The following is a 26,795-nucleotide window of genomic DNA, read 5'->3' as shown; positions in this document are numbered from 1 at the left end:
CCTGAAATTTGGGAAGTAAATCATTTGGCATACTAAATAAAAATACTAAAAAATATTTTGAACAAGAAAATTTTCCAAAATACACCTAAAACAGTCAAGGGTATTTGGTTTATTTTTTTGTTGAAAATAACTTTTATTATTTTATTTGGAAATAAATTTACTCCCCAAATTTCAAGTAAAAATAAAAATAAAAAGTGGCATTACTTTGTAGCCCTTAGATAAGGCTAGGTTCAATCTGAATCCGTCCATCTCATGTGAATGCTATACCATCCCTTTGGCAAACATAAAGTCTTCACATGCATCTTACAAAATGTTTTGTGGGTTTAGGCCAATATAAATCCTTCATGAAATTTACGAACCTGAAAATTTCTCCGAGCAAACCCTTTGATAATGATTTGAAGGTTATTTCATAGTTACTGTTTTTCTCTAGTGTGGTACTTGTTTCCCTATATTGTGGTATCCTTGTTCCCTTTCTTTTTGGTACATAATGGAGTAACAAATGCAAAAGGAGACCCTTCAAAAACTCAGCCAATGTTGAAATTAAGTACTCTATAAATTCTTTGCATTTTCCTTTTTCACTTTTCTTGTTTTTGAGATTATATTCTGAAAGAATCGAGCATGGCCTCCAGCGTTTTCTGCGAGGTTGGCCACTGTTTGTCGTTGGCGCTCGCCACAAACAATACAACTGTGTTCCCCTTTGCTGTGGCTTTCGCGAGATTGTGTGATCCCGTCAATGCATACGGTGTCTCCAATTTATAAGTGTAATACTGCATGAGCATACAAACACTTATTTCTTAGGATTTTTATTTCTTAGGATTTTTTTATCATCATCATCCGAGACTTATCCCAATTATTTTGGGTTGGCTATATTTCAAGATTTCATCTAGCATAAAAATTATGATAAGATGTTAATGGAGTATATTTATAGCTAGCCAATGATACGTCTGTTGCAACATGGTGTAGTTTAAATACAAAATCTTTCTCACTGTTGAACTTTCTTGCTAGTTTTTGTCTGCCATGGCTTTAGCATACAATTGTAACTGGTGCTTTAATTTAGGTTCTAGATATGCATTTTTAACAGTAATCTAGATAGGAGATACTCATGGAGCAGGTAGATTGTTTTTAAGAAAGGGAGCTAAGTCTTTCAAAGCAAAAGACACTATATCAATTGGTTGGTGACTCTCTCTTCTCGTTGTTCTATTCGATAGGGCTGACGAGTCATTATCAAAGAAGCAGCAACAAACAACCCACAACTGCTTGATCTTCCATGGAGATGGCTTACATATGTGCAATTAAACCAATTGTTTCAATACATTCTTGTGAGAGTAGTGTTTAAAAAGTCATACATTCTTGTGAGAGTAGTGTTTAAAAAGTCAATACATTCTTGTGAGAGTAGTCCTCCAGGTTTGGCTTGGTCGGGTCTGAGTTGGTCCAGTTGTCCGAGTCAGACAGGACAATCTTTAACCAGAAAAATTTTAAGATTATGAGAAAATTGGGAAACTTCAGCGATTCCAGAGTTTTTTGACCTAGAATCGTCTGTCTCCTGATCTAGGACAACTTGGGCAAGAGTCATGTTGGCCAGGAGATTTTTTAAGCACTGTGAGAGAGCCACCAGATAATATAGTATTGAGTGTCAATACCATGTTGATCTTAAGTGCAAGAATCATATCTATGGATCACCATCATTCGGTTCGCAAGAGTGGCATGTTAGTTTTACATGGTTAAGGTAGAGATCACATAGTGGAGAGGAGAGGTGTTTGTGAGAATCAATATGAACTTCACATGGTGAAGTAAAAAGAAACACCAAACAGTTAGCACAAACATAGGCATTCCTCATGTATGCTTGAAACCAGATATAGGTCATGGCTTTATGTCTTTGTCTCATGGTAAGGAACATCAATCAAAATTCTGAGTGTAATACAAAGATTGATAAGAAATGTTCAAGCCAGTAAAGAGATAGAACTATGGGTTAAATTCACAACCTGGCCCAATGTGCATGTGTATTTTAAGCACGTCAACAAATCAATGAAACTCATAAAGCTCTTTCTTCCAAGCTACCATAAGGTTAGTGGACATTCCCTCACTAATAAAGTACTAGAGAAGCTTGTCGACTAAACTTTCTCTTAAACCATACTTCACCTTAATTTTGAAAAATATCCGAAGTGTGAAACTGTTGAAGATAAGAAAAGACCAAGTCAAATTACTTGATCATCAAGTTAGTTATTGGAGATAGAGGTAAATGATAGGAGGCCTTATCACCCATAACTAACTTGATGATCAAGTAAATCTTAACAGAAACAAACTGAAAAAATTTCGAAGTTGTTTTCAAACTCCCTTATAGCACTAAAGGTAGCTTTGCATCATCGTTTCATGGTAAGAAGCATCAGCTAAATAATCCATATCGATGGGGGCAAAATACAGAGCCAGGGCTACATATGCAATAGAGATATCAAGCACTGATTTCTTCAGTAGAGAGTGATATTACTGAGTTTCTCACCTTTTGTTGGGATAATCACTAGTCATGAGGCTCTAGAAAACTAGCACTAGGCATGTTAAGATTCACTTTGTATAAGGGAGTAAAATTATCCTTTGTCTTCTAATATTATTTCTATTTAACCTTGTAGAGGCTAATCTTATCAACTATCCACGGCTGTGATTGTATTTGCAATAAATTTCAAGAAATCATTGGGACCTTTCCAAATTATTTCACATTAAGAATGCGTACCGTTTGGCCATCGATGTTCTTCATATTGCTCTCGATGAGTTCATCAGGGTCATAGCTATTGCCAGTGACAAAGGGCCCAAGAGAAGCAATAACCTTTTCAGGGCTCCCAATCTCTTCAATAGAGGCATTCAACTTGTTGGTGAGTCTAATGAGAGGTGCAGCCACAACCTGAACTTTCCCTTGCTTCTCGTCCTCGAATTTTACCTCCACCCATGGCTCAGCACACTTGGGTTGGCAATAGTTGCCGGATAGTATGTTTGCAATTCGAGTTTGTTTCCATGAAGGCGGTAGAATAAACTGGTACGGTTCTACATTTCCTGCAATTAACGACAAAACTTACTGTTTTAACACAAGAGTGACTGGTTAATGCTAGAAACTGGTAAGGTTGTACATTTGTTGCAATTAACGACAAAACTTCATGTTTTAACACAATTGTGACTGGTTAATGATAGAAAATTGCAGACATTAGGGGAAACAGCCGAGTAATTGTGGAAATTTTACACAAGTTTGATTTTTATGCCTAAGGTTTGCCCAGGCATTCTTTAAGGAAATAGTTACTTGATAGGAAAACAGAGACCTGGACGCATGGTAGCTTAAATTGGAGCTCACATGAGAGCTCAAAACCTGATTTTGCTAGAAATATGGTGAGAATTTAATCTTATATATGGCCATAAACAGTCTTTTTGTTCACCCAATATCATAAAAAAACCACGTCTGTCCCATTAGACTATAACTTATCACAAAAACAGAATTCAGCTCAAAATTTGGACCATAACTCAGTGGGAAAATCCAACTCTTATTTTCTGTTCACAAAAATTCCAAATCCCAACTCATTGTTATCTCATTACACATGATGACTGCTAAATTTCGGTCTGCGAGGTTTCAAACTGTAACTATTCTCCAAGAATCAAATCCAACAAGAAAAGACACATTCAAAGTTTGTAGTACTTCAAGCAATTACCTAAAAGAGTTTGCAAGCGACTCAGCCGCAACCTAAAAATTTACATTAAAATCATAAAACATTACATTAAAATCATGAGAACCAACCGAATTGGCCAGTTCCCATGGTTTTGTGCTTCCATACTTGGCAGCAATCTCAGTGACTTGGGCAAGTCAGAGTCCAAATTGCTGAATTTTCAGAACACTGAAAGAAAATAATATACCAGCGCGAAGAGCTGGCGTATCCTTGGTGGTGGCCTTGAAAACAACAAAGGAAGAGTCCGAATCTAATGGAGGCAAGTATGATCCCACCTGAACCTCTCTGGCCTCACAATCCACTGGCCTCTTAGCCAATATCCAAAGCAATGCCAGTCCTTTAAACAGGTTTCGTCGACTCCATTGTTCGTGCATCGAAGTATACCATATTTCTCTTGATTTCGGAGCAATGGAGGAAGAATTCAGGGTTTCTGAGCTCCCACTGATCTGATCCCTTATGTTTCTTGAACTTGCAGCAATTGAAGAAGGTTTGAGGCCTAGAGGTCGAAAATTTTCACAGTTTTTCTTTGAATTTGCTTCAATAGGACACGGGTTATGGGTCTTTCGATGAATAATTAAGTCTGTGGTAGAAATTGGGGTAAAATAACTGGAAGAAATTGGAGTTGCAGAGCAGGTCGCCATTAATGAAATGAAAGCTTGATGAGCAAAAAGAAGCGGGTAGTTCAAATGACCAAGCTCTCCGGTCCTCATCCACGAAGGGTATTTTCTTGGATAAGAGTAGTTAAGGAAATGCCCTCTGATTTGGCGTAAATTTCCAAATGCCTTTGCCTTGTTATATGGGAGTTTTTTCACGTTAGATAGTGCGAGCATATTTTTTATAACTATTTGATATGAAAAACCTTTCATACAAATATATTATATGAAGGAATCTTTTCACGTGAAAGTTTTACATAATTATTTTCATGCGTATCAAATGTGCTCTAACTTGGGACATAGTTTACGGGTTACGGCTTATATGTAGAAATGAGTACCGTCTTAAAAATCTATTTCTGAAACGGATTTTGGACTTAATTTTAAAGAAATATATAATCTCTAACATGGAGATTATGAATATGTAAAAAAATAAAATTTAAAACTCAAAATAATAATTTATAAAGAAAATATTTAGACCATTGGTTTAGATTTTGTTTTATAGAGACCACCCATTTGCATCTATCTTTAAGATCGGTGTTTTATGCCCTGGGAGGATGCAAATGTAAAACCTCTGTAAAATATAGCTCAAAATATAGATGATACAGTAATAACATATATATTTACAAGTTTATATATAAATTTGTCATTAAAAATATCAAAAAGTTCTTATAATGTATAGATAAGATGGACCTAAAAAATCCATTAGTGATTCCTATATTAGAAAACCCTCAAATTGATCATCTCGACCTCAAAATTCATAAACATGAAAAAAAAGGCATTTCTAATCCTAAAAAGAGTTCATCTTCTAACACATTATATGGACCATCAATTTTCAAGATTTTAAAGTGTTTATAGATTTGTTTGATCGTCACTATTTTTTAAACTTCAAATTTCATAATTGGAGGCAACAATAATTTTTCATATTATTGCAAGGCTTTATGGCATGAAATTGCATTTTCACCGTAGTTTTGAGGCATACCTTGCATGCAAGGCTTTATGGCATGAAATTGCATTTTCACCGTAGTTTTGAGGCATACCTTGCATGAATAGTATAAGGTTGACATCTTATACAAAACTCACCCTTAAAAATAAATAGTAAATAAACCTCGCAAGTACACCATTCCAGCCCTTAGTCCTCATATGGGGGGGTAGCCGCACCTACACTATAGACTCGTATGGTTGCACTTCAACTCCATTTTGCTCATAGATTTCAGGACCCAAAAACACTCAAAGAACACTTGGAACATGTTCTCCATTTCAAAATTAGATTAGGAGCTCTTAAAACATTCCCAACTTTGTTGATCACCCATTTGTTGAAATTAAATTATATGGTAAGATGACATTCAAGATGGAATATCTTTAAAGCTCAAAAAATCATTTTTTTTTAATCATAAAGGGTCGATTTGAGGAGTGAATGAAATACTCTCCACACGATCATGGTGCAGCCGCGGCCATATCCAACTATTTTACATGATCACATGGTGTTATGCTTGGAGCTATAATAGTTAAGATAGAGAAGTTGGCTCCCTTCATCATTCTTCCCCTCTTTAATAGAAAAAAATGTTTATACAAGGTGAGAACCTTAACTATAGAAGTAAGGTTGCAATAATTTATACGGCGACAATATAGATTTGACATTGTTTTTAAAAAAATACTAAATTTTAACATTGTTTTAGAAATTATATCAAATATGTACCGTCCAACTAAAATAAACGTTGTTGAACTTAACAGGGAGGATTTGAATAACTTGGAAGCTCCAATGCGAAGTGTCGACTAGTCCAATAGCATTAATATTTTGGGGTTCTCACTTGTTTCCCCAAAACTTACCAAAACTTATCTACTTCTACCAACCGAATTAGCTATATCCACAAGATATTCTACTCTTGCAGGAGTAAAATGTCTATTTACTCAATTGGGTAAAATTTCAAATAGAATTAATCTAAAATCCCAAAATTTGGGGATGTAATCTTTTCAACTCATAGTTTGACCTCAATAAAAAATATTCCTAATTGTACTTTCTATACACTTGAAAGTTGAACAGAGACCATCCCATGTTTAGATAGCGAAATCTAAGTGTTAGAAAACTTAAAATTTCATATTTTTAGGAATAAGCATTTAGTAAGTGTTAAGTGGTTCCCAAAATATCAGATTAAGAAAATCCTACCAATAAGTCTTCTAATCGAGGGACTAGAGATCGTGTTGATGTGTTCGATACATAGGGCTGGATTCCATCATAACATCCCTGAAAGAAATATTTTTTCTTTTTTGACATGTTAACAGTAGGAATGGATGGTGGGATGTTATATTGAGATATCGGTCCCTCTAACCACCAATGTCCCCACTCCATTCGAGAGTGGAGTTTCCAACTGGGCTGGCATGTGGCCTTTCCATTAGAGAGAGACTTCATAGAGCCCGGGCTGGCATGTGGCCTTTCCCGTTGGGCCAAGTTTTCGGTGATGTTTGGCCCACATAATAAGGCCCGCAGGCAACGATTGGTGGGGTTAATGGGCCGGAGGCATTTTTGGGCCGGGCCCTCTTAGGGACAGGGCTAGCACCGGCCCATGCTGAAAATAGCACTGGCCCATCACAAAAATATTTAATCTTATAACTGGCACCGGCCCGGCCTCCTTTACACATTTTCTGGTCAGACTTGGGCTTGGGCTGGCCTGATTTCAAACTTTGCCTCCCAACCGCCCCTTTAGAATAGAATTTATATGCCCAAAAACATTAGACTTGGGTGCCATCCACCCCAACAAACTGAAATTGAGAGGGAGGACTTTGTTTTTTTTTTTTTTTGGTGAGTAGAGAGAGAGATGAGAACTATTGAATGCCGTATCTGGCTTTCAATAGTCAAATAGTAATAGGACACGGTTACTCTGCAGCCAGCCGCTTGGCAATAAATATATTTTTTTAATATAATTTGATCTTAATTTTTAAAAAATATATAATCTTTAACATAGAGATCATAATTATAGTTTTTTTGTTTTGAAAACTAGAAATAATAATTATATCAAAAAAATATTTAGACGGTTACTTACACTTGTTTTAGATGGACCACCTATCTTTAAAATGGATGTTTTATACCTCTGGTCCACATATTATAGAAATGAGATCCAACTCCGCATGAAACAATTTTCCTTACAAATATTTAGAGAGAGAAAGAAGGGAATAGAGGACTAATAAATGGAGTACCTTGCTTGTAATGGTCAAACAAGTAGAGCTTCAAATAGATTCTTGATGTGATCAATGTGATTGGTTCCCACCATAACATATTTTAGTGAGAGAAACATTAAAACAAAAAACATATTTTAGAGAGAGAGAGAGGCCATCTCTCATCACATTGTAGCCATAAAATCACATGGAACTTGCTTTTGGTCACGTGCATTGTGACTAAAGTCATTAAAATCTTTTTCCCTACCCCCAACAAAAATACCATCATTCTTTAATAAAGTGGAATAAGGGGATGTCAAGGAATTTAGGTGCGGTTCTTATTTTGACCTAGATTTATAACAAGTGAAAAATATTCAATACTCCTTTAGGAGCATACTGTCCATTTACTCCGTCCAACAATCCCCACCCTAGTATTTTTTTTAGGAATGGAAATTTTGGAATCTAAATATTTAAATCTAATGACTAACCTTTGAAATAAAAAAAAAAAAATCATGTTCCAAGTGTCCGACAAGAATAATATCCCAATATTGTATATGAAATGTCTAAATTTTGAATGACAAGATCTAATTGTTGTAGAACTCAAAATTTAAACATTTTTTTTTTCTTTAAAGAAAAAAGAATAAAGATTGGGTAATTCAAATGGATCCCAACATTTAAGATAAAAAAAATCCCCCATGCATCCTGTTTCCTCAACAGAGCATGTGTAGATATGCTTGCTTTCGAACATACTATAAACAACTTATTTGTAAGTACTTAAAATAGGTGGTCCAAAATAAAATAGACTGTTTTTAGGGCTGAAATTCATTTTTATAAGTTATATGATTGTGAAAGTCAAAGATAATGGCGGAATTTTTATGGCATTGAAACTTCATTGTTGCCTTGGTGAGTGAGATAGCAATTTCTTTGGCAGCAACAATTCATTTTAGGGTGAGATTTGTACTTTACAAAGCTTAAGCTGCCCCACAAAATACTTTGCCACTAGGATAAATAATTTATAAATTGGAGCTGCTCTCAATCTGAATAATAAAGGTAATAAGTCTAGCATCCATCTAAACCCTGCTGGAAGATGCAGTTCTAATGACTAAAGCCATGAAGATGTCTTGAAACTATATTTCCATTGGTAACTATAAAGTCTGACGATCAAAATATAGTGCGAATGAACGCATCTATTTGAAAATCTTCAAATTGGATGGTCTGGATAATATGTTACAAAATATACTATTTGAAGAACTAAATTCATTTCTATCTCATATCTATACATTAGAAATCGAGATGATCAATTGGAAGGTTTTTCAACATCAAAACAACTTTCTCGATAAATTTTTTTGAGTACACATTGTTTTTATAGTATAAAATCGACACCTCATATAAAGCTCATTTAATCAAGGAAAAGTTTCTATAAGGTTGCAACCTTATAATGCAGAATCACAGATGTCTATTGGAAATGTTGTTTTAAAGTTGAAAAGACCCTCTAATCGATCATCTCGACATCAAGATGTATGAATATGAAAAAAAAAAAGTTTTTGAATCTTGAAAATAATACATCTTGCAACACATTATCTAGACCGTCTATTTTCAAGATTTTCATATATTAGGTATGAAAATAGATTTTAAGATAATACTAAGAATTTTTTACAACAAAATTACATGTAATGATAAAATTTTAAGATTCGCTTTAATTGAATTGTTTAAGGTTGCAACTTTATAGAAACTGCACCCTTTAATCAAATTCTTTTTCAAATAAAAATAAGTAACATGATTGAGAATTGAAGCCCATTTCCACACAAATTACTCATAGTGGGCGGTGGTCTTCCAAATAGACGCATGAGACACAATTATGTGTGTCCATTTGGAGTGAATGATTTTGTCCACCTTCTTATGTCCCCCCAAATAGTCCTTAAATGATTAGGGGTTTGGACTAAAGAGGCTTCACTTTGGATAAGGTCGAGTTTTTAGGGCTCGATCCTCCCAAATAAGCCCTAATTTTAGGCCTGACTCACCCTATGCGGTATTCAAGGCATTGGATTCTCACCAATATTTCCATTATTCAAACCTAAATTCTCGCTTCTTTTTCGTCTTCAAGTATTCGAAGCATTCGATTCTCACCAATATTTGTGTAACTCAAATCTACATTTTCGCTTCCGCTTTGTTCACACCCGAGCAACGTTGTCCACACCCGAGCATCGTTTCACCACCGATGCACTTAGATATAGCCAAATAATAGTAATATATTTCCCAAGTTGCATCCAAAAATAATCCATTGTAATCATCCATTTCCAAGTAATATATTTCACCAGTGATATATTTTTTAGAGAATACATTTCCAATTAACCAAATGACGCCAAAATACCAGCTCAAACGTGAGTTTTTAGGGCTGGATTGTTCGGCCCTGCCCTAAAAACTTCTCCTTTCGAAACAGGACCATATGCCAGCATACTCTCTTTTTCCATACCATTGAAATTACAGTGAAATACCCTCTCTCCACACCATTAAAAATTGTAGCCCATTTAATTATTTTGGAAGCTCTTTACTACAATCCTTAAAAAGGAGACAAAAATTACAATCCTTAAAAATGATACAAAAAATAATTTACCCAACATTAATTCCCACTCTGAAGTCTCCAATCTACCCTTTATTTTCAAAGGCAATATTCTCTCTCTAACCGCATACAACCCAATAAGGTTTTCTTACTGGATCTGCACTTCTCCTTTTCTCTACCATCTCAACGCCACACACACCGCCGGCCCTTTCCAGGCCGGTGGCAAGTCTAACCCCCTCCGCCACTCCCCCGTCCGAGTATCATACACAACCACCACCCTCCCTCCGTACACAACCCACACCCTCCCCTCAACGCCGCAGCACCCCAACCTCGCCCCTCCTTCGACCCTAAATTCCATCCCTACCCTCCCCCACTCCCCTCTCTCTCCCCACCTCCACAGCGCCACTCCCACCCCCTCCCTGACCACCAAGTATACACAACCCCCCGATACACAACCCGACACTACACAACCCCCCGCTGGCATCGCCTTCCTCCCCACCCACTCTCTCCTCTCCACATCATACACATCCATCCTGTTCACGTACCCCCACCCCTCCCATACACACCCCCCGCCCCTACCATACACAACCCCCGCTCCCCTCCCTCCCGAAACCCTAGAACTTCCTGAACGCTGCAAAAACCTAACCCTAGAGCTCTCAGAAACCTCTGCAACATTGCCTCTGGAGCTCTCTGGTTCCTCTGAAACCCTTACCCTAGAGCTCTCTGATTCGTCTGCAACCCCAAGCCTGGCCGGTCTTGCCTTGAGGCTGAGCCCGCCTATCACGTAGAAGCACTTTCCGATGGCCAGGCCGACACAGCCATAGCGAGGCTCTGGTAACTCGCCGATCGCCCTCCACTTGTTCGTCAAAGGGTTGTATTCGTCCACACGCTTTGCGCACGAGCCAGAGCCGCCGGCCACATATACCTTGCCGTTAATGGAGCAGGCGGCGAACCTCTTTCTTTTACAGGGCATGGGTTCGCACGTACGGACACGACCGGACCACGGGTCGTAGCTGAGAACGCATCCATCCGAACCCAGGACTACAGCTCGGCGCCCTACCGTCACGACCACCGCCGTGCCATTCACGAGCCCGCCCGAGCCACGGGGCTCCATCTGGGTCCATGGGCTCGAGGGCTCAGTGCAAAAGGCCGCCATGCTTAGGGCTTGATCAAAGGCCCATGCGCCCTCTCTCACCAGGCCTAGGGTTCGGCGTAGCTCGAAATAGGCCTCTGAATCCATGATTTCCGACCATTTTTTGCAGACGGACATGGCGTATTTGAGCGATGAGCGGTCTAATCTGGCCAAGCATTCTATGACGATATCATCTGGCAAGGCTGAGAAGGCCTGGATTTTGTGGTTTTCCAGTGAGGTTTGGTGGTTTTCAGGCTGGTTTCTAGGGTTCCTTGGCCGCACTGGTTCGAAGAAGGCCGGAAAACGGTTGTTTTCTGGCGACGTTTCCGGCCAGCAAGACTTTACGAGCTTTGAGAAACCCCCCTTGGAGTGACAGCGATCGGCCTTGCAGGCCATGGCTTTGCGTTGCTCACTCAGTGGACGTGAAAGCATATAACAGGCGATTCTTAAATCTAGTTTAATGGGATTTTACGTCCGTGGTCTAAATTACTGAAATGCTCCTTGATGGGCCCTCATTATTTTCGTGGAATGCCCGGAGTGCCCTTGCCCCTCTTGAAATAAGCCGAAAGATTTAGTGCTCCCGCGGGATTACTGTCCAAATACTTCGTCTCCCAATTTACAAGAATTATTAGGACTTCAAAGATTTAATCTCTTCAATATATAGACTAACCTCAATAAATCAAAATATTCATGAGAGATTAACAACATTTTACCCATTTGTAAAAATTCCCATTCAAGATCATGTTTTTTTTTTATGGGTATTTTGAAACTAAATCGAAAGATAAATGTAAAGGTATTAAATTGTTCATATTTATGAATAATTTGATCGATTTTTTGTAAAAATATTATCTCAATATTGTGTAGAAACTTTAAATTTTCGATGGCGAGATTAATGTATTGCGCTTAGAAGGAAAATTGATATAAATATTCATGGGAGATTAACTATTTAACATTCTACCCATGTGTAAAAATTCCCATTCAAGATCATGTGTTTTTTTATGGGTATTTTGAAAGTAAGTCAAAAAACAAAAGGCAAAGGTATTAAATTGTTCATATTTATGAATAATTTGATCAATTTTTTGAAAAATAATATCTCAAGGTTGTATAGAAACTTTTTAAATTTTCAAGGGGCGAGATGGAGAACTCAAATCCTTTTTTTTCAGATAACAATCTAGTGATTTATTGGGTTTTTTAAATTTCAAATTTTAAATTGAGAAATCCTCCCTAATAAGTCTTGTGCCTGAGATAGTAAACATATAATATGCTCCACGCTCTCTCTCATGAGAAGGTGGCTTATAGACTTAATGGTGATGGATTTTGATAGGCCATGGTAGTCTAAGGAGAGTGGCTTTGAAATTTTTATCTTTTTATGTAAAAAAATAGGCTTTGAATTTCTTGTTCTTTGGGGGAATAAAGGGACTTCCCATTCTCACTAAAATAACAAGCGCAAGCCTGTGGGACGTTAAAATATTGAAGGAGAGAGAAGGCCCTGGAGAGAGACTCAAGGGCATCTCTTGAGAGAGAAAGTGGATAAGAGAGAGAAAGGTGATCAATGACAGTTGGATGAAAAATAGGGGTGGCAATGAACCCGGACCCGACCTGAGACCCAAGGGTAGGCTCGATCCTGGTCTGGGTATGGGTATAAAAATTGGACCCAACTGGTCGGGTCTAGGTCCAAATCTTGGACCCGAACATAAGTCGGTCCAGGTCTCATATCATTTTTTAAGTCTGGGTCCAGGTTTGGCCGAACCCAGAGCTGACTGACCCGTTGTCACCCCTAGGATCATAGCAGCGAATAACAATATATTGGTAAACCTAAAGGATTACTAATAAATCAATTTATTACAAAAAATTAGAGGCAAAAAATTAGGTAAAAAATATCTAATAAATCAATTTATTACAACAAATTAGAGGCAAAAAATTAGGTAAAAAATATAGATAATCAAATATTAAGTGAGTTAAAGTATTGTGAATGTTTCAAATTTGACTAAAGAAGACAAAGTGACAAAATCGAATACGTAAAGATGATATATGATAAGATTATGATTTGTAGTTAGTGCATGGATACATTAAAGCTATTGAACAATAATTTTATCTCCTTATGTAGTATCTTTAAAGAAATATTTAATAATATTTTATCTAAATTTTCGATAAATACAACTACAATGTTTACCGTATTATCACGACACAAAATATATAATAGATTTATTGGGAGTATATAATGAAACCACAATACTGAAAATAAGAACTATAATAGCAAATAACAAGAATTGCAATCTAATGTATACGTGTATTGTTAGAAGAAAAATAAAAAAAACTTACTATCAATATAGGATTGCAGTTAACTAAAATATGAAACCCAAAAATGTAAAATAGTGGTCCATCCAAATACTAATACACCAATAAATACTTTATAATACACCAATAAAATGGCTCAAAAGTTTCAAAAGTTTAAATTAATCAAACTTCTTTATATAGAAAGAAAATAACGAAATGTTTAAGATTATCCAAATATTCGAATCTCACATTGAATTTCTAACTATCTAAAGTTTTAGTTGTCACTGATCTCTCTTGCTATTTTGCTATTTATATTGATCCTTTGGGTTAAGAGAAAAATGTGATTTTTCTTTGAGTCAAACTCTACATATTGTATTGAGATGTACGGTTGAAAGATTATTTTTGGGAATCTATTACTCGTGTTTTTTTAACACAATTCTTTTAAGAAAATGTTTTATGGATTTTTTTAATCAAAATGTTTTAGGTAGTCCCACTTTTAATGTATTTATTTCTAAACTAAAGATGATAGAAGTTTCAATGAAATTATTTGGAAAAAGACATATTGAAAAGTCTATTTGAAAAAAATATAATATACATATTTATATCGGTTTCATTAAAAAAAGACGTTTTTTTTAAGATCTTTTGAAAAATTCAATAATCTTAATAGATTTTAAAAGACGTTTTTACAAAAAAATATGCTTTAAACGGAGACTTGCTAACTATGGATTGGATCATATTTCTTTTAGAGAAAGTATATAATGAGACTATCTACCTTTGGTACAAGGCGGTTACAATTAATCTTGACCATTGGATTGTGAAATTGGGTGACTGTATTTATTTCATTGACCAAGTTCAAAGTTCAAAAATAATTTTCTCGAAATTTGTGACACACCCAAGCTATCAGATTTCATACTAGATGGTTGAAATTAATTGTGATCTCTTTGAATCGAAGGTAAATGATCTCATTGTATACAATTCCTTTCTTTTAACAACGGGACAATTTGGAAGGGAGGCATTCACAAGTATTGTCTGCTAGGGGACTATAAATCTACATGCAAGGGTTGACAACAGGCCTGGCGAGCTCTAGCTTGCCTGAGCCTAATCCATATCCTAGAGGTAGCGGTGGCAATTGGGTTGGGTTGACCTGAACTGATACAAGATCCGAGTCCGAGTCCATGTTTTGGATGCGGCTAGTCGGGTCTGGATCCCAATTACTTGAAACCAACCCAGGGTCTAGCATGGACTCCCATTGAGTCAGGTCAGGTCAAATCGACCAATCTGACCCGGTTCAAGCTGTGGGTGATACCTAGTCTGGTCATTCAAGTCTGGGTCCGGGGGGACCTAGACTCTAACCCAAACCCAAGCCGACCTGATGCACCTGGAGGGCTGGCCTAGATCGGGCAGAACGTGTTTGTCCTCTAGGGTGAGGGGCTTTTTTGTGAAAGTCCTCAAGGTTGAGGGGCATTTTTGTGAAAGTTATTAACAATAAATAAATAAATAAATTTAAAGCTCAAGGGAATGCTTTGAAGCCAAGGAGACATATTGATAATATATTTTATATGAGGCCATGCAGAAGAATCAATCCACACTCTTTCTAGATGTCTCATTCCCACAAACAAATTCAACCTTTTATTCAATCTGTGTTTTTCTCAATTCCATTACTTATTTTATTTCATTTTTATTCCTTTTAACTGACAAAGTGATTTCATTTAAGATAATAAAACTAAAAAGGGGAAGAATAATCCATGATCTTGCATTATTAAATGGATTTTAATAATTTTCAAATATTGTTCCCTTTTGTTCTCGTGTGGCTTACTCAATCCTCACCCCATGTGCTTAGTTGTGTAGGCAAATTAAAAATAACTCCATCAATATTTTAGAAATGGAGATTTATGTTGCCGAGAGTGCTTTCTCGACGAGGATTTGTAGTAACGTTTTATTTTGTTTCATAAAGCCTAGGATAGAAACTTGATCCTTATTTATGACTAAATATTATAGCTTTTTATTATATAAATAATGGGAAATCATTAATGTCTACCACCAGCATAAAACCACTAATTCCAATTGCCCATTCTTAACGGATGGCTATGGTAGCTTCAATAACAAAGCCACATCTAACAAGCTTATATTTTTAACTCACTCTGAAAATCATTTTGACAAGACATTTTATGAGTGCTTACTAGGACTACAAAAAAAAATAAAAACCATGTTTTTTAAATGATTAAAATACTCTTATAAATTACAAGGGTAATTCGTTTTCTTTTATTGCATAAAATAAGTTTCTCATTTTGTTTTTAGGTGCTCCAAGCGAAAAGAGAGCATACCCCAAATTCATTTCAAAAGGATTTGTACAAAATAATTAAAAATCAAATACCCTAAGCAATCTGATCAAGATCAGACGCTTGAGGCAAGCTTGTGACGTTATGATTAAATCTATCTCAACTGTCCATTCAAATTGGATGAAACGATTCAAATCCAATGGGTGAAAATTGTCCACATATATGTTATATATGTAGGTGGTGCCGCTTCTTACAATTTCCTGATATAATTTCCATATTTGCATGAAATGAAACTGGGATGGAGAAGTGATAAGAGTTGTATGTAGTATGACAAAATAGCTTGAGTTTGTTTTTTGAGATGATCCCTTCCACAAGTTCTAATTTTTCCATAGAGCCAAATTTATTAAGGGATTGTACGAGATCATGTACCTATTGTACAAGGAGGTCACAATTGCTTATAATCATTCGATGTGAAATTTAATAATTTAAATGTGTTACAAAGTTCGAGAAAATTTCTTTTGAACTCTATGCTTGATCAATGGAATAGATGTAATGCCCAATTTCACATCCAAAGGACAAAGATTAATTGTGAGCACCTTATACAAAAGGTACATAGTCTCAATGTATATTTTTCCATTTATTAAAGTGTCAATGCATATGAAAAAGCGATACATGATGCCATACAAAAAAAAAAAAACATCCGGAGGCCAATCTCCTCTCTAAGGTTTAGGGGCCGACATCTTTATTCTTATATTTCCATTCTTCTTCTTTCTTTTGGGTAGTTCAGTAGGGAAGGTTCATCTACCTGTGATAGGAATAAAACTCCAATGTTAAAAAAAAAAAAAAAGGAAATGGTTGTGACACTCTGCCACCTTGACCACCTAGCCTCGAGCACATCTTTAGCCTTAAGTTCATTTGTGATGCAGCCTAGCTAGGTGCAACAAACTCCAGAACCAGTGTTCAGGCCTTTCAAGGTGTTTTTCAATCTAGTTTTTTTATGTGATTTGATAAGCAAACTAGACTGAAAAATATTTCCAATAGTGGCCATTGTAGAGCTTGTATTGCTAATTTTAAAAATGGTATGGTTTCTAGGCAGCCAGCTTGCATATTGTAGAAATGTAGGCTTGGCAATAAATATATTTTTTAAATATAATTTAATCTTAATTTTTAGAGAATATCTTAATTTTAACATGAAGATCATGAATATAAAACATAAAAAAATTTAAAAATTAAAAGCTAGAAATAATAATTAAATTAAAAAATATTTGGAGTGTTAGTTACATTTGTTTTTAGATGGACCACCTATTTGCATCCATTAAAGATAGATTCTTTATACCTTTGGACCGCATATTGTAGAAATGCGGTCCAGCCCGTATGAAACAACTTTCCTTTTGAAAATAGGGTTATAATAACGACTTTCGCAATTTATCAAAATGCGCCCAACTTTTCAAGCAAACATTTTTCTATTTTTAAACTTTTCCACCTCATGTTTGTATATATTTTGATGGGTATTTTAAAAATAAAATACAAAGAAATGGAGCAAATATTAAATAGTGAATTTCTCATGTGTATTTGATAAATTTTTCAAGTGATATTAATATCATAGCAAAAAGTTATGCCTTCGTGAAATGTGGTATTTTTTAGGGTTATTTTCGAACGAGTTTGTCATAATTTATTTCGTCAAGATCAAAAGCTTCAAGTTTGGGTAATTTTAATTAGCAGTTCTAATTACATAATAATTATGATTAGAAGGTCTAAACAAAACCTATAAATAAGGTAAGTTAGTGTTTTGCTTGAGAGTTGAATTATTACTTTAGAAATATTATTTATTCTAGTAAATTCTCCATATTCATTGAAACTAAGCTTGATAACTTCATTTTTAATTTCAATTGATTCACTGTTTTGTTTTTTGTAATTATTATTATCTTTTTAATTTTCAATCCCTTTGTCCACAAAATGATGAAATCACCAATAACTTTTAATTCATTTATTTTCCTTTTAGGTATCGACTTTAGCTTGGTTTTCCAATACCATTTATCTTTGGTATAAAGAGGTGAACAATTGGCTTTGGCCATTTAATGTGAAATTAAGAGGTTGGGATGTTAAACTGGCACAAAGTCTAAATAAATAATTTTTCAAACTCAATGATCTGTTCCAAGTTGTCGGATTTCACATTTGGCTACCATAGGTGATAAATATTCTCATCATGTATCCTTTTTTTTTTTTTGGTAGGTCAGTAGTAAGCATCAAACTCAAGATATAACACCACTAAACATTTGCTACTAACCATGCAAGTGCAAACTCGAATCGATATCTTTTTAATTTTGATCTATAACTTTCAACGGCTAACAAAATTGATGTATGAGTTTATAGGGCCATACAAATCGAAACGTATACAAAGAGACTACTTACTTTTGGCACAAGGAGGTCGTAAACATTCTCGCCTATTAGAGTTTAAATTAGGCAGTCGTAAGAGTGTCATTGAATAAACTCAAACTTAAAAAACAATCCTCGAACTTTGGGACATATCATAAGCTACTTAAGTTGATATTTAATGGTTATGATAGACTGCGAGATTGTGTGATCTTGCAACTTCAAAGTCTTTTGTTTATGCTTGAAAATGTCTATATCTCACCTATTAGGGAAGACCAGGTGATTTCGGAAAGTGGAAGTGATGGTTCCTTTTCGGTAAAATCAGCATACATACCGTTTTTCATGATCGAGTTAGATGGTCTTTTGAAGGCGTACATGCCATTTGGAAATCGCCTATCCCGATGAAAGTTCAAACTTTCCTTTGGGTGGCCCTTCAAAATAAGTACCTTAGAATTGACAATCTTCGTTTGAGGGGTAAAATTTTAACTAATGTTTGTCTTATGTGTAAGAATGCGGAAGATACTGGTTGTCATCTATTTCTACACTGCTCTTTTGCTGATGCTATCTGGAAGTGGGCATTTCAGTTGCTTGGTTTTTCTCTTTCACTTTATACCAATTTAATTTTTATTATTAATCATCTTCATATGCCTTCCTTACCTTCTAAAGGCCTTCTTATTTGGAAGATCTTTAAAAATGCTATTATTTGGCAGGAAAGAAATAAAAGAACTTTTGATAGGATTTCCTTAGACCTCCTAAATATTAAAGATAAAATCCTACAACGCATTTGGGATTGGTTCTCTGTCACAAAAGAAGGTTGTGGAGTTTGGAGAGCAGATGTTTTTGTTAACTTAAAGCAGCTTGCCTTCTCCTTTGTGCCCAAAAACCGGCTGGTCTCCTTTTGGTTTCCTCCTCCTGAAGGTTCTTTTTGTTGAAATATTCACAACATGATATCTTTGACTGCACAACTTTGTACACATTTAATTAAGTTGTAAACAGTACATAAGTTGTACCACAAAGATATAACCCTATAAATATGGTATTATGCACATGTCTAAAGCATCTCCAGTAATACAATGTATGTATTATGCAATACATTCATGGGATTCAATAATTCAGTTGTATGACATATAAAATATACATCCATGGGGGCTTAAGGCCCGAATATACAACTTTTCATGTTTTAACATGGAATAAGAGTAGGTCCGATCTGAGCGCCTGCACGCTTCTGCTATCTGTGCTATCTATCTTAGCCACTCTGATTTTGATATGTGAGCATGAACGCTCCTCCATCATTTGTCCCATTGCCTCTTGCCAAGATTTTCAACCACCCGGATTCCATGCCTTCTGTGCTAAATGTTTCCACCACTCTGATAGGATTTGTTTTCCTCAGATCTCATATATGTGTTTTTATCTCTCTCCTCAGATATCTTGGCTAAGAAAAAGAAAAAGAAAAAAAGATTTTGCCTAGTCTTGTCCATAAGATCTGCATCTCCTTCCTTTTTCATTTCCTTCGAATCGTGATTCTTGAAATTTGCTCACCCTCAGTCTCTAGTTGCAAATATTTGCTTTCCTACCACATCATGAAACTTGCTCTTCACCCTCTTCGATGATGCTATAGTTCTTTCCCTTGGAGAGAAATAATCGCTGAGGGTTTTTCTGTTGATCTCAAATGCTCTTGCAATAGGATTCCGCCAGCTTCTCTCTCTGTGCCAGCAAAAGCTCATTGTGTTTTTATAATGTGTTTGTTGGCCACAATGCTAAGATGCCTGATAATGGAAACCTCTGCTTCTTCAAAGGAAAATTTTCATCTTTTTCCACAATGATTTGCTTCTCTTTGTATGCAATTACTTCTCTCTCTCTCTCTTTACCACCATTGAACTCATTATTATTTTTTTATTATCTGTTTGCTAAAGGGAGTAGAGAGAGAATGAGTGGATAAGAGTAAAACAGAGAGAGAGAGAGAAAGAGAGAGATAAAGGAGAGAGTTTGAGTGAAAGGAGAAAGACGAAGGGATCCAAGAACTATTTGATTGAGTAGTGATGATTCTCCAGTGTATTGAGTGACCATTTTGTTTAAAAGGGGAAGTATTTATTTGCACATTTTGAAAACGGGTGGTAAGCTTTCAAATGGTGAACCGCTCTATTCATATTATATCTTTATTGTGAAGATTCTTTCAGTACAATCGAGTTTGTTACTCTATTCGATCCTGTCTGATGATTTGCGAGATGTTGAGTTAGTATCAAGTTCTTACCGAGTTTTGTTGGTTCTTCTAAGTGCCATTTGATTTTCTCAGTTGTCTCAACAGTTTTTCTGCCTTCAGCTTCAGTGAAGATTTGAAAATTATATTGCTCGAGCTTACTTTATTAAAGTCATCTATTCATGAGGACTATTACTCGAGATTTTTCTATTCGAGGCATCAGTTTCTGAGGATTGCTGATTTACTGCTGCTCGAGGTTCTTCTATTCTTGCTCTATAGGGCTTGCCTTTATTTGTCCAAACTCACGTTGGTTTCTCTTAACGCATCTTGAGTTTGAGGGGGAGTGTTGAAATATACACAATCCTATATCTTTGACTGCATAGTTATGTACACATTTAATTAAGTTGTAAACAGCCTATACACAGGCTATACCACAAAAATATAACCCTATAAATAGGGTATCGTACTTAAAGTCGGGCTATGTGATCAAGCACAGTGTATATGAATTAAAATTTTTCTTAGTTTTCGTACATCAGCAAGACCACTTACAATGTCCAATTACAAATAAATAACTTTTGAAACGAATAAATAAAACAAAAATGAAACACGGTTCTCACTTGCTACCATTGAATATAACTCTTTAAATCAAAACCTTAATTCATTGGTTTATGAAAATAGAAGAGCATAGCACAAATAAAAGCTTAAAGAAGTAAAATTGCTAGAGATTGCCTCAATCGGACTTAGTACGCCTCACGTCGAGTCTTCTCTTTCTGATGGTGCTTGCGATCTATGATCGGTTTCTTGATTCTCCTACTAATGATAAAATTCTCTCGATGGCATATGGATCTCGATCTAAAACCAACTACCTAAGACCTCAATGCCTTAGCTTTACTCAAACCCCTTTGCTTGATCTCTAGAGAGATGAAAAATAAAAATCAAAGAGAGAGAGAGAGAGAGAGAGAGAGAGAGAGAGAGATGTGAGAGATCTAGCCTAGGCGAGCCACCTTTAAAGAGAGATGAAGAGGCTAGGTTAGGCATGGCCCCTTAGGCTAGTTAGGAGATAGAGAAAACCTAGGTGCGTGCCCCTCTTGAGAAATCTTAGAGAGATAATTCTTAGAGAGAGAAGAGAGAAGAGATGCAGAGATTTGGTAAGGGATATAGTCATTTTTTATAGTTTTTCTATGCTTTAGGGTTTGTCATATTTAGTTAGATCAAATCTTGACCTTCGCTCTAAGGAAATTTATGGGGTGAGATATGTAAGCCGTCCATTCTTTAGATCCGCCATCATGATTCAAGAAATGTGGTAGAAAATTATCCTCCTTTTTTCTAAACTTATTCCCATCAAATATTTATATAAGAGAAATATTACTCATACTTTCTCATTTAGTAGATTCCTTATTCTTTCAATCAAGTAAACTTGATACACAAGATTTTATAAAATTTCAATATTTGATTTTATTGTGCAAGTTGGCTTCAACCAAAATTAAAAATCCAATAGCATAAGATAACTATTGCCATATTTGGAAAAAGATCAATCCCCTATGGGTGCGGCGTGCCACCCTTTAGTGGCCTCTCATGGGCCCCATCCAATCAACCTCATGTGATAAACGGACCCCCATATTTTATGGAGGGTCCCACATGTTTTTAGAAAATATGAAAATTGATTTTTAGAATTTAATTCTCTTAGTTTATTTAAAGCATTAGAAAATAACCTTCTCTTTATTTATAAATCCAAGTGACAAAAATAAAATATCAGAAGAATCACAAAAATTCAAGTAAACATTCCAAAAATCATATAACATAAAGTTAATTAAAATTAATTAATTTTGATGGGAATTAGATCCGTCTAGGTCAAGAAATTTTATCAATGCACTGGAGCATTCTACCTTCAACTGTGGACCACGATCCACATTAGCTTTCTCAAACTGACCCAGCAGCTACCATGACCCACAATCCACTGTAGGGGCTCATGATTGGACTACCAAAGTCAGCCAATAGACTAGGGGAAACAATCACAGTCTGTGTATTTCAGGTACTCCTCTAGAGATAGAAACCATGGTCCCCTAGACCATGATGCAACCACGACTTAATGATATATAGGAGTAATCTTGCACATGTACATGCTTCACCCTCAATGGTGGATCGCTATCTCAATACAGCTATATATATACATACTGTGTGATGATACAACGATGAGGTTTTAGCCCTGTCTCTAAAAACTATTCATTACACATAAGAGTCTCACAGTCCCTTGACTCTCATCCGAGAATACTCCGATCTCATCAATGGCTAGCCCACTAAACCCTTCTCGGTTTTATCTCTATGCCCAAGTATTTTGGATTTTTCCAACTCGATTGGCCTAGCAAGTCGAGCCAAGTTCGAGTATCGGCAAATTGCATTTGTTTAGTATGGTTCACATGAGGACTACACTCCCATTGAGTTTATATTTCACTATATAAAATGCTTATACAAGCTCTCATAAGGCCTTTAATTGCCACATATACACACGTCTAATGCATCTCTAGTAATACAGTGTATGTATTGTGTAATACATTCACGGGGTTCAGTAATTTAGTTGTATGACTTCTATAATATACATCCATGGGCGTTTATGGCCCGAATATACAACTTTTCATGTTTTAACACTTTTAAATTGAACTTTGATGGCAGCTCATTAAGAAATCCTAGACCAACTGGAGTAAGAGGTATTTTCAAGCATCATTGTAGGTCTACTGTTTTCTCTTATGCTGGACCCTGTGGTTCCACCACAGCTAATCAGGCTAAGATAGCTTCTCTACTCTATGATTTGAAAATTATTGTCGGCGAAGGTATTTTAGGAGCTATTTTTATTGAAGTCGATTGTCTTAATGTGATTAAATGGTGCTTGATGGAGCAGCGAATACCTTAGACTCTTCATACTTTTTCATTGAAAATTATGGATCTTTTCTACTCTCCTGGGCTTTTAGTTTCTTTCTCCCATAATATACAATCCCATACAAAATTTGACCGTACAAATTTCACAAAAAAATTAGAACTTTGTAACAGGAAGGAGGCATTCAAGACCCCTCCTTGGCAATACAATTTGCTACTGAATTTCTCTCCCTACAAGAGAATGAAAGAGGTTATTAAACCTCTCGAACTGTTTTTTATGCTACTGAATTTCTCTCCCTACGAGAGAATGAAAGAGGTTATTAAACCTCTCGAAATGTTTTTGATTTCATCAAATTATGAGTAAATTTTTTTATCACCTATAACCCATCATATAAAGAGAAATAAAGGATACCGATATTCAACAGAAAAAGTATAAATTTATCAAATGAGATTGTATATGATGAAAACATTTACCTTTTATACAAGGAGTTCAAAATTATTTATAACCATCTAATGTGAAAACTAATAGCTTGAGTGTGTCATGAAGTTTGAGAAAATTTCTTTTGAAGTTTGAGCTTGTTTATGGAATAAATGCAACCATCCAATTTCACATCCAATGGTCAAAATTAATTATGACCACGTAGTATCAAAGGTAAATGGTTTTATTGTATACTTTTTTTAGGAGATTGATTGTTTAACAATTTAACCATATCTTTTGATTTTTCAAAATGCCCATAAAAAACACATGGTCATGAGTCGGAAAACTTCCAAATGGGTAAATTATCACATATTTCATATCATGAGTATGTTGATAAAGTTCCCTAGAAAAATCACAAAAAGAGATAGAAGATACTAACAGGAAAGAAATATAGAGCATTTGTCATTTAATGGGATTGCATCCATATAAATAAAGGGTGCCTATAGGAAAGAAATAATAAAAAGATGTGACTTCATTATCAGCGATTGAAAGGTTGAGATATATTTGAGTTGCCTACGTTTTAAGATAATTTCGAAGTAGTAGAGATTGAGTGAAAAGCAAGCTTGAAAACGACTGAAATTATCAAGAAAGCCTATTCAGGGTTATCAAGATCGGCATTAGCCACGAACCAGTAGATGTTTGGTTGAGTCAAAATCGGTCTAACCACTAGCTGAATCGATTAACTGAATTTTTCAAAAAAAAATAAGAAAAAAAATAAATATATTAGTTTAAAAATATAATATTTATTAAAAATTTTGCCCAACTTCATCTAGTTGGTTAAATCGATTAAAATTAATTGGTCCAACTGTCCAAACCAGTCAAATATTGGTTTTAACAAAGGTTTGACTAAATATACTTTCACTTTATACCAGATTGGCCAAGGCACTAGACGTTTACCCGTCCGTTCAAACTACCAGCCTAATCCGATCTTGATAACTATAAGCCCTTCGACACCTAACAAGTGTTTAAAATGTTGGGTGAGTGTGGTCATTAAAGGCTTTATGAGTGCTTGTAATAAAACATTTTGATATAATGGAACATGAATTCAGTGGAAGTGTAGTCTCTCGTGGACTATACTAAGCAAATAATGGTTGTTGATATCAGACTGAGCTTGACGAACTAGACCAGCCAGTTGGAAAAAACCTATGAAAAACCTATGTTACCGGAGCATAGAAAACTATCCGATAAGGGTTCTAATAGGTCATCCCTTGAAGAGGTCGGAGGATGTCCAAATGAATGAGTCGAAAGACTGTGTGATCTTGTATGTGATGGTGGCCTTCAGAGACGGGGCCAAAGCCTCATCCATATATTATCACATGACATGCATAATGATAGCAGTTTCGGGAAGCGAATCACATTTCAGGGTGAAGCTTATGCATGTGCGAGAGATACCCCTATGTACCATAAGAGTTATGGTCGCATCAGATCTAGGCGAGAATAAAACGTCTCTAGGGAGAGCATGTAATTCACAAACTGGGATTACGACCTCTTGACTCATCGGCCAGACTTTGGTGACCCACTAATGGGCCCCTGCATGAACTGTGGGTCACAGGAAACACTAGGTCGGTTTGATAAAACAAGTGTGGTCTGTAGTTCACAATTGAAGGTGGAATGCCCCAATATTTATTTATTTAATTTCTAGACCATATGGACCATTTTCTCATCTAATGAATTTAATTATGTTTTTTTTATGGCATATATTATTTTAAAATTATTATTTGAATTTTTATAAATCTCTAAATATTTTATTTATCAAATTTGGATTTATAAAATCAGAGATATTGATTTTATAATGATTTAAATATTTAAATAAATTCTGAAAATTCTTTTATTTAAATTTAAAATATTTAAAATTGTATGGGGGCCCATTGTGCACATGGGCCACCATGGTTTAGTTGTTGGGGCCCATGAGATCCCCTCATGGGTGGCATGCCCCACCCTGTTTGAAAGTTTACTATTTCCATTATCTTGAGATAGAGCAACTTTTGACATGGAAAGCTAGTTGCTATATGTTTTGGAAAGAACTAACCTTGACGAAGCTTTGAATGGTTTCTTTGGAAAGCATGAGAAGGCTTGTGCATTATTTTGGAATGCACAATATTTTATTTGAAATTATTTTATTTAATTTCTATTGATGGGAAAATGGTTAAGAAAAATAAGATAAAGGTTCTAGCACCTTCCATAATGTTGATAGCCCATCTATAGAATAGAATGCTCAAATCTCTCACCCCATAAGTCACTCAAGATCAACAGTTCATGTTCAATCTCACAAAAAGAGACAAGCTATGAAAAACACTAAAAAACCCTGATTCTATTCTTATTCTATAAATAGATGACCTCTACCCACGAAATCTCTATACCAAAATTTCTCCTCTCTCTCTCTCTAAATATTTCTTTCTCTTGATGGCAATAAGGGGCATGCCCCAAACTGTAGAGTGCTCTCTCTCTCTAGCATATTCTAAGGGGCACGCCCCACCTATTGGTTTTCTCTCTCTCTCTCTCATCTTGCTTTAAATCTAAGGGTTGGGTAGTATTAAGAAGATGACATCCCAGACTAGGTCTTGAGGGTTTGAACATAAGGTTTAAAGTCTTGTGATCAAGAGGAGATCAAAATTCCATTGAAGGGTTTGTCCTAAACTTGCTTTTCCGGTTGAGATTGAAGGTTGATTGTTGATCCTGCGTTATGAGATGGTGGTGACTCGGCATGGGGTGTAATAAACTCGATTGAGGTAATCTCCGACATATCTTTTGTTTTTTGCATATTTAATTATATTGTCTTTTTATATTCCTAAGCATATGAAGTACATGTTATTATATTTGTTTAAATAAAATTGATTTGTCATCAAGGTTTTAAGATCTTATTTTTATTTTCTTTGAAGCATGAGTTATTGTAACAATACTACTTTTAAGTTCTTGTAAGTGATCTTTGCCAAAATAATAAAGGTGAAAAATAAGAAAATAAAAATATACATACCTTGACAATAACATTGGTCTTTCTTTTATAAAAAACTGGACACGAGCTCATACAACAGGTTGGAGCCTCTCTCTTTAGTCTTTCTCAGGCGAGTCCGAGTCACACCTGGCTTTTTTTATTAGGAAATATGATACCATATGAAAATATCAC

At 35.6% G+C, this 26,795-nt stretch overlaps 2 protein-coding genes across 3 annotated transcripts; both read right to left on the bottom strand.

The window, feature by feature from the left end:
* Positions 1 to 510: 510 nt before the first annotated feature.
* PPD6 (thylakoid lumenal protein (Mog1/PsbP/DUF1795-like photosystem II reaction center PsbP family protein)) lies at positions 511 to 4,459 on the bottom strand. Of its 2 annotated transcripts, none has more exons than XM_006836177.4 (3): positions 3,889 to 4,459; positions 2,726 to 3,042; positions 511 to 767 (listed from the first exon to the last, which is right to left on the bottom strand). In XM_006836177.4, the coding sequence occupies exons 1-3, from the start codon at positions 4,409 to 4,411 to the stop codon at positions 597 to 599; spliced, it is 1,011 nt and encodes a 336-aa protein (XP_006836240.2). In that variant the 5' UTR covers positions 4,412 to 4,459; the 3' UTR covers positions 511 to 596. The 2 variants fall into 2 exon arrangements, with proteins under 2 accessions (XP_006836240.2, XP_088713710.1); XM_088857584.1 differs by lacking the exon at positions 511 to 767 and adding an exon at positions 1,264 to 1,597.
* A 5,555-nt stretch (positions 4,460 to 10,014) lies between these two features.
* Positions 10,015 to 12,277, bottom strand: LOC18427120 (Galactose oxidase/kelch repeat superfamily protein). Its single transcript, XM_006836176.4, has one exon. It carries the CDS (start codon positions 11,626 to 11,628, stop codon positions 10,240 to 10,242), a length of 1,389 nt encoding a protein of 462 aa, XP_006836239.2. The 5' UTR covers positions 11,629 to 12,277; the 3' UTR covers positions 10,015 to 10,239.
* Positions 12,278 to 26,795: the final 14,518 nt, after the last annotated feature.

This window comes from Amborella trichopoda, chromosome 1 (assembly GCF_054954075.1).
Source record: "Amborella trichopoda isolate Santa Cruz 75 chromosome 1, AtrichopodaSantaCruz75HAP2 v2.0, whole genome shotgun sequence".
NCBI classification, from domain to species: Eukaryota; Viridiplantae; Streptophyta; class Magnoliopsida; order Amborellales; family Amborellaceae; genus Amborella; species Amborella trichopoda.
This window is presented reverse-complemented; position numbering and strand designations above follow the sequence as displayed.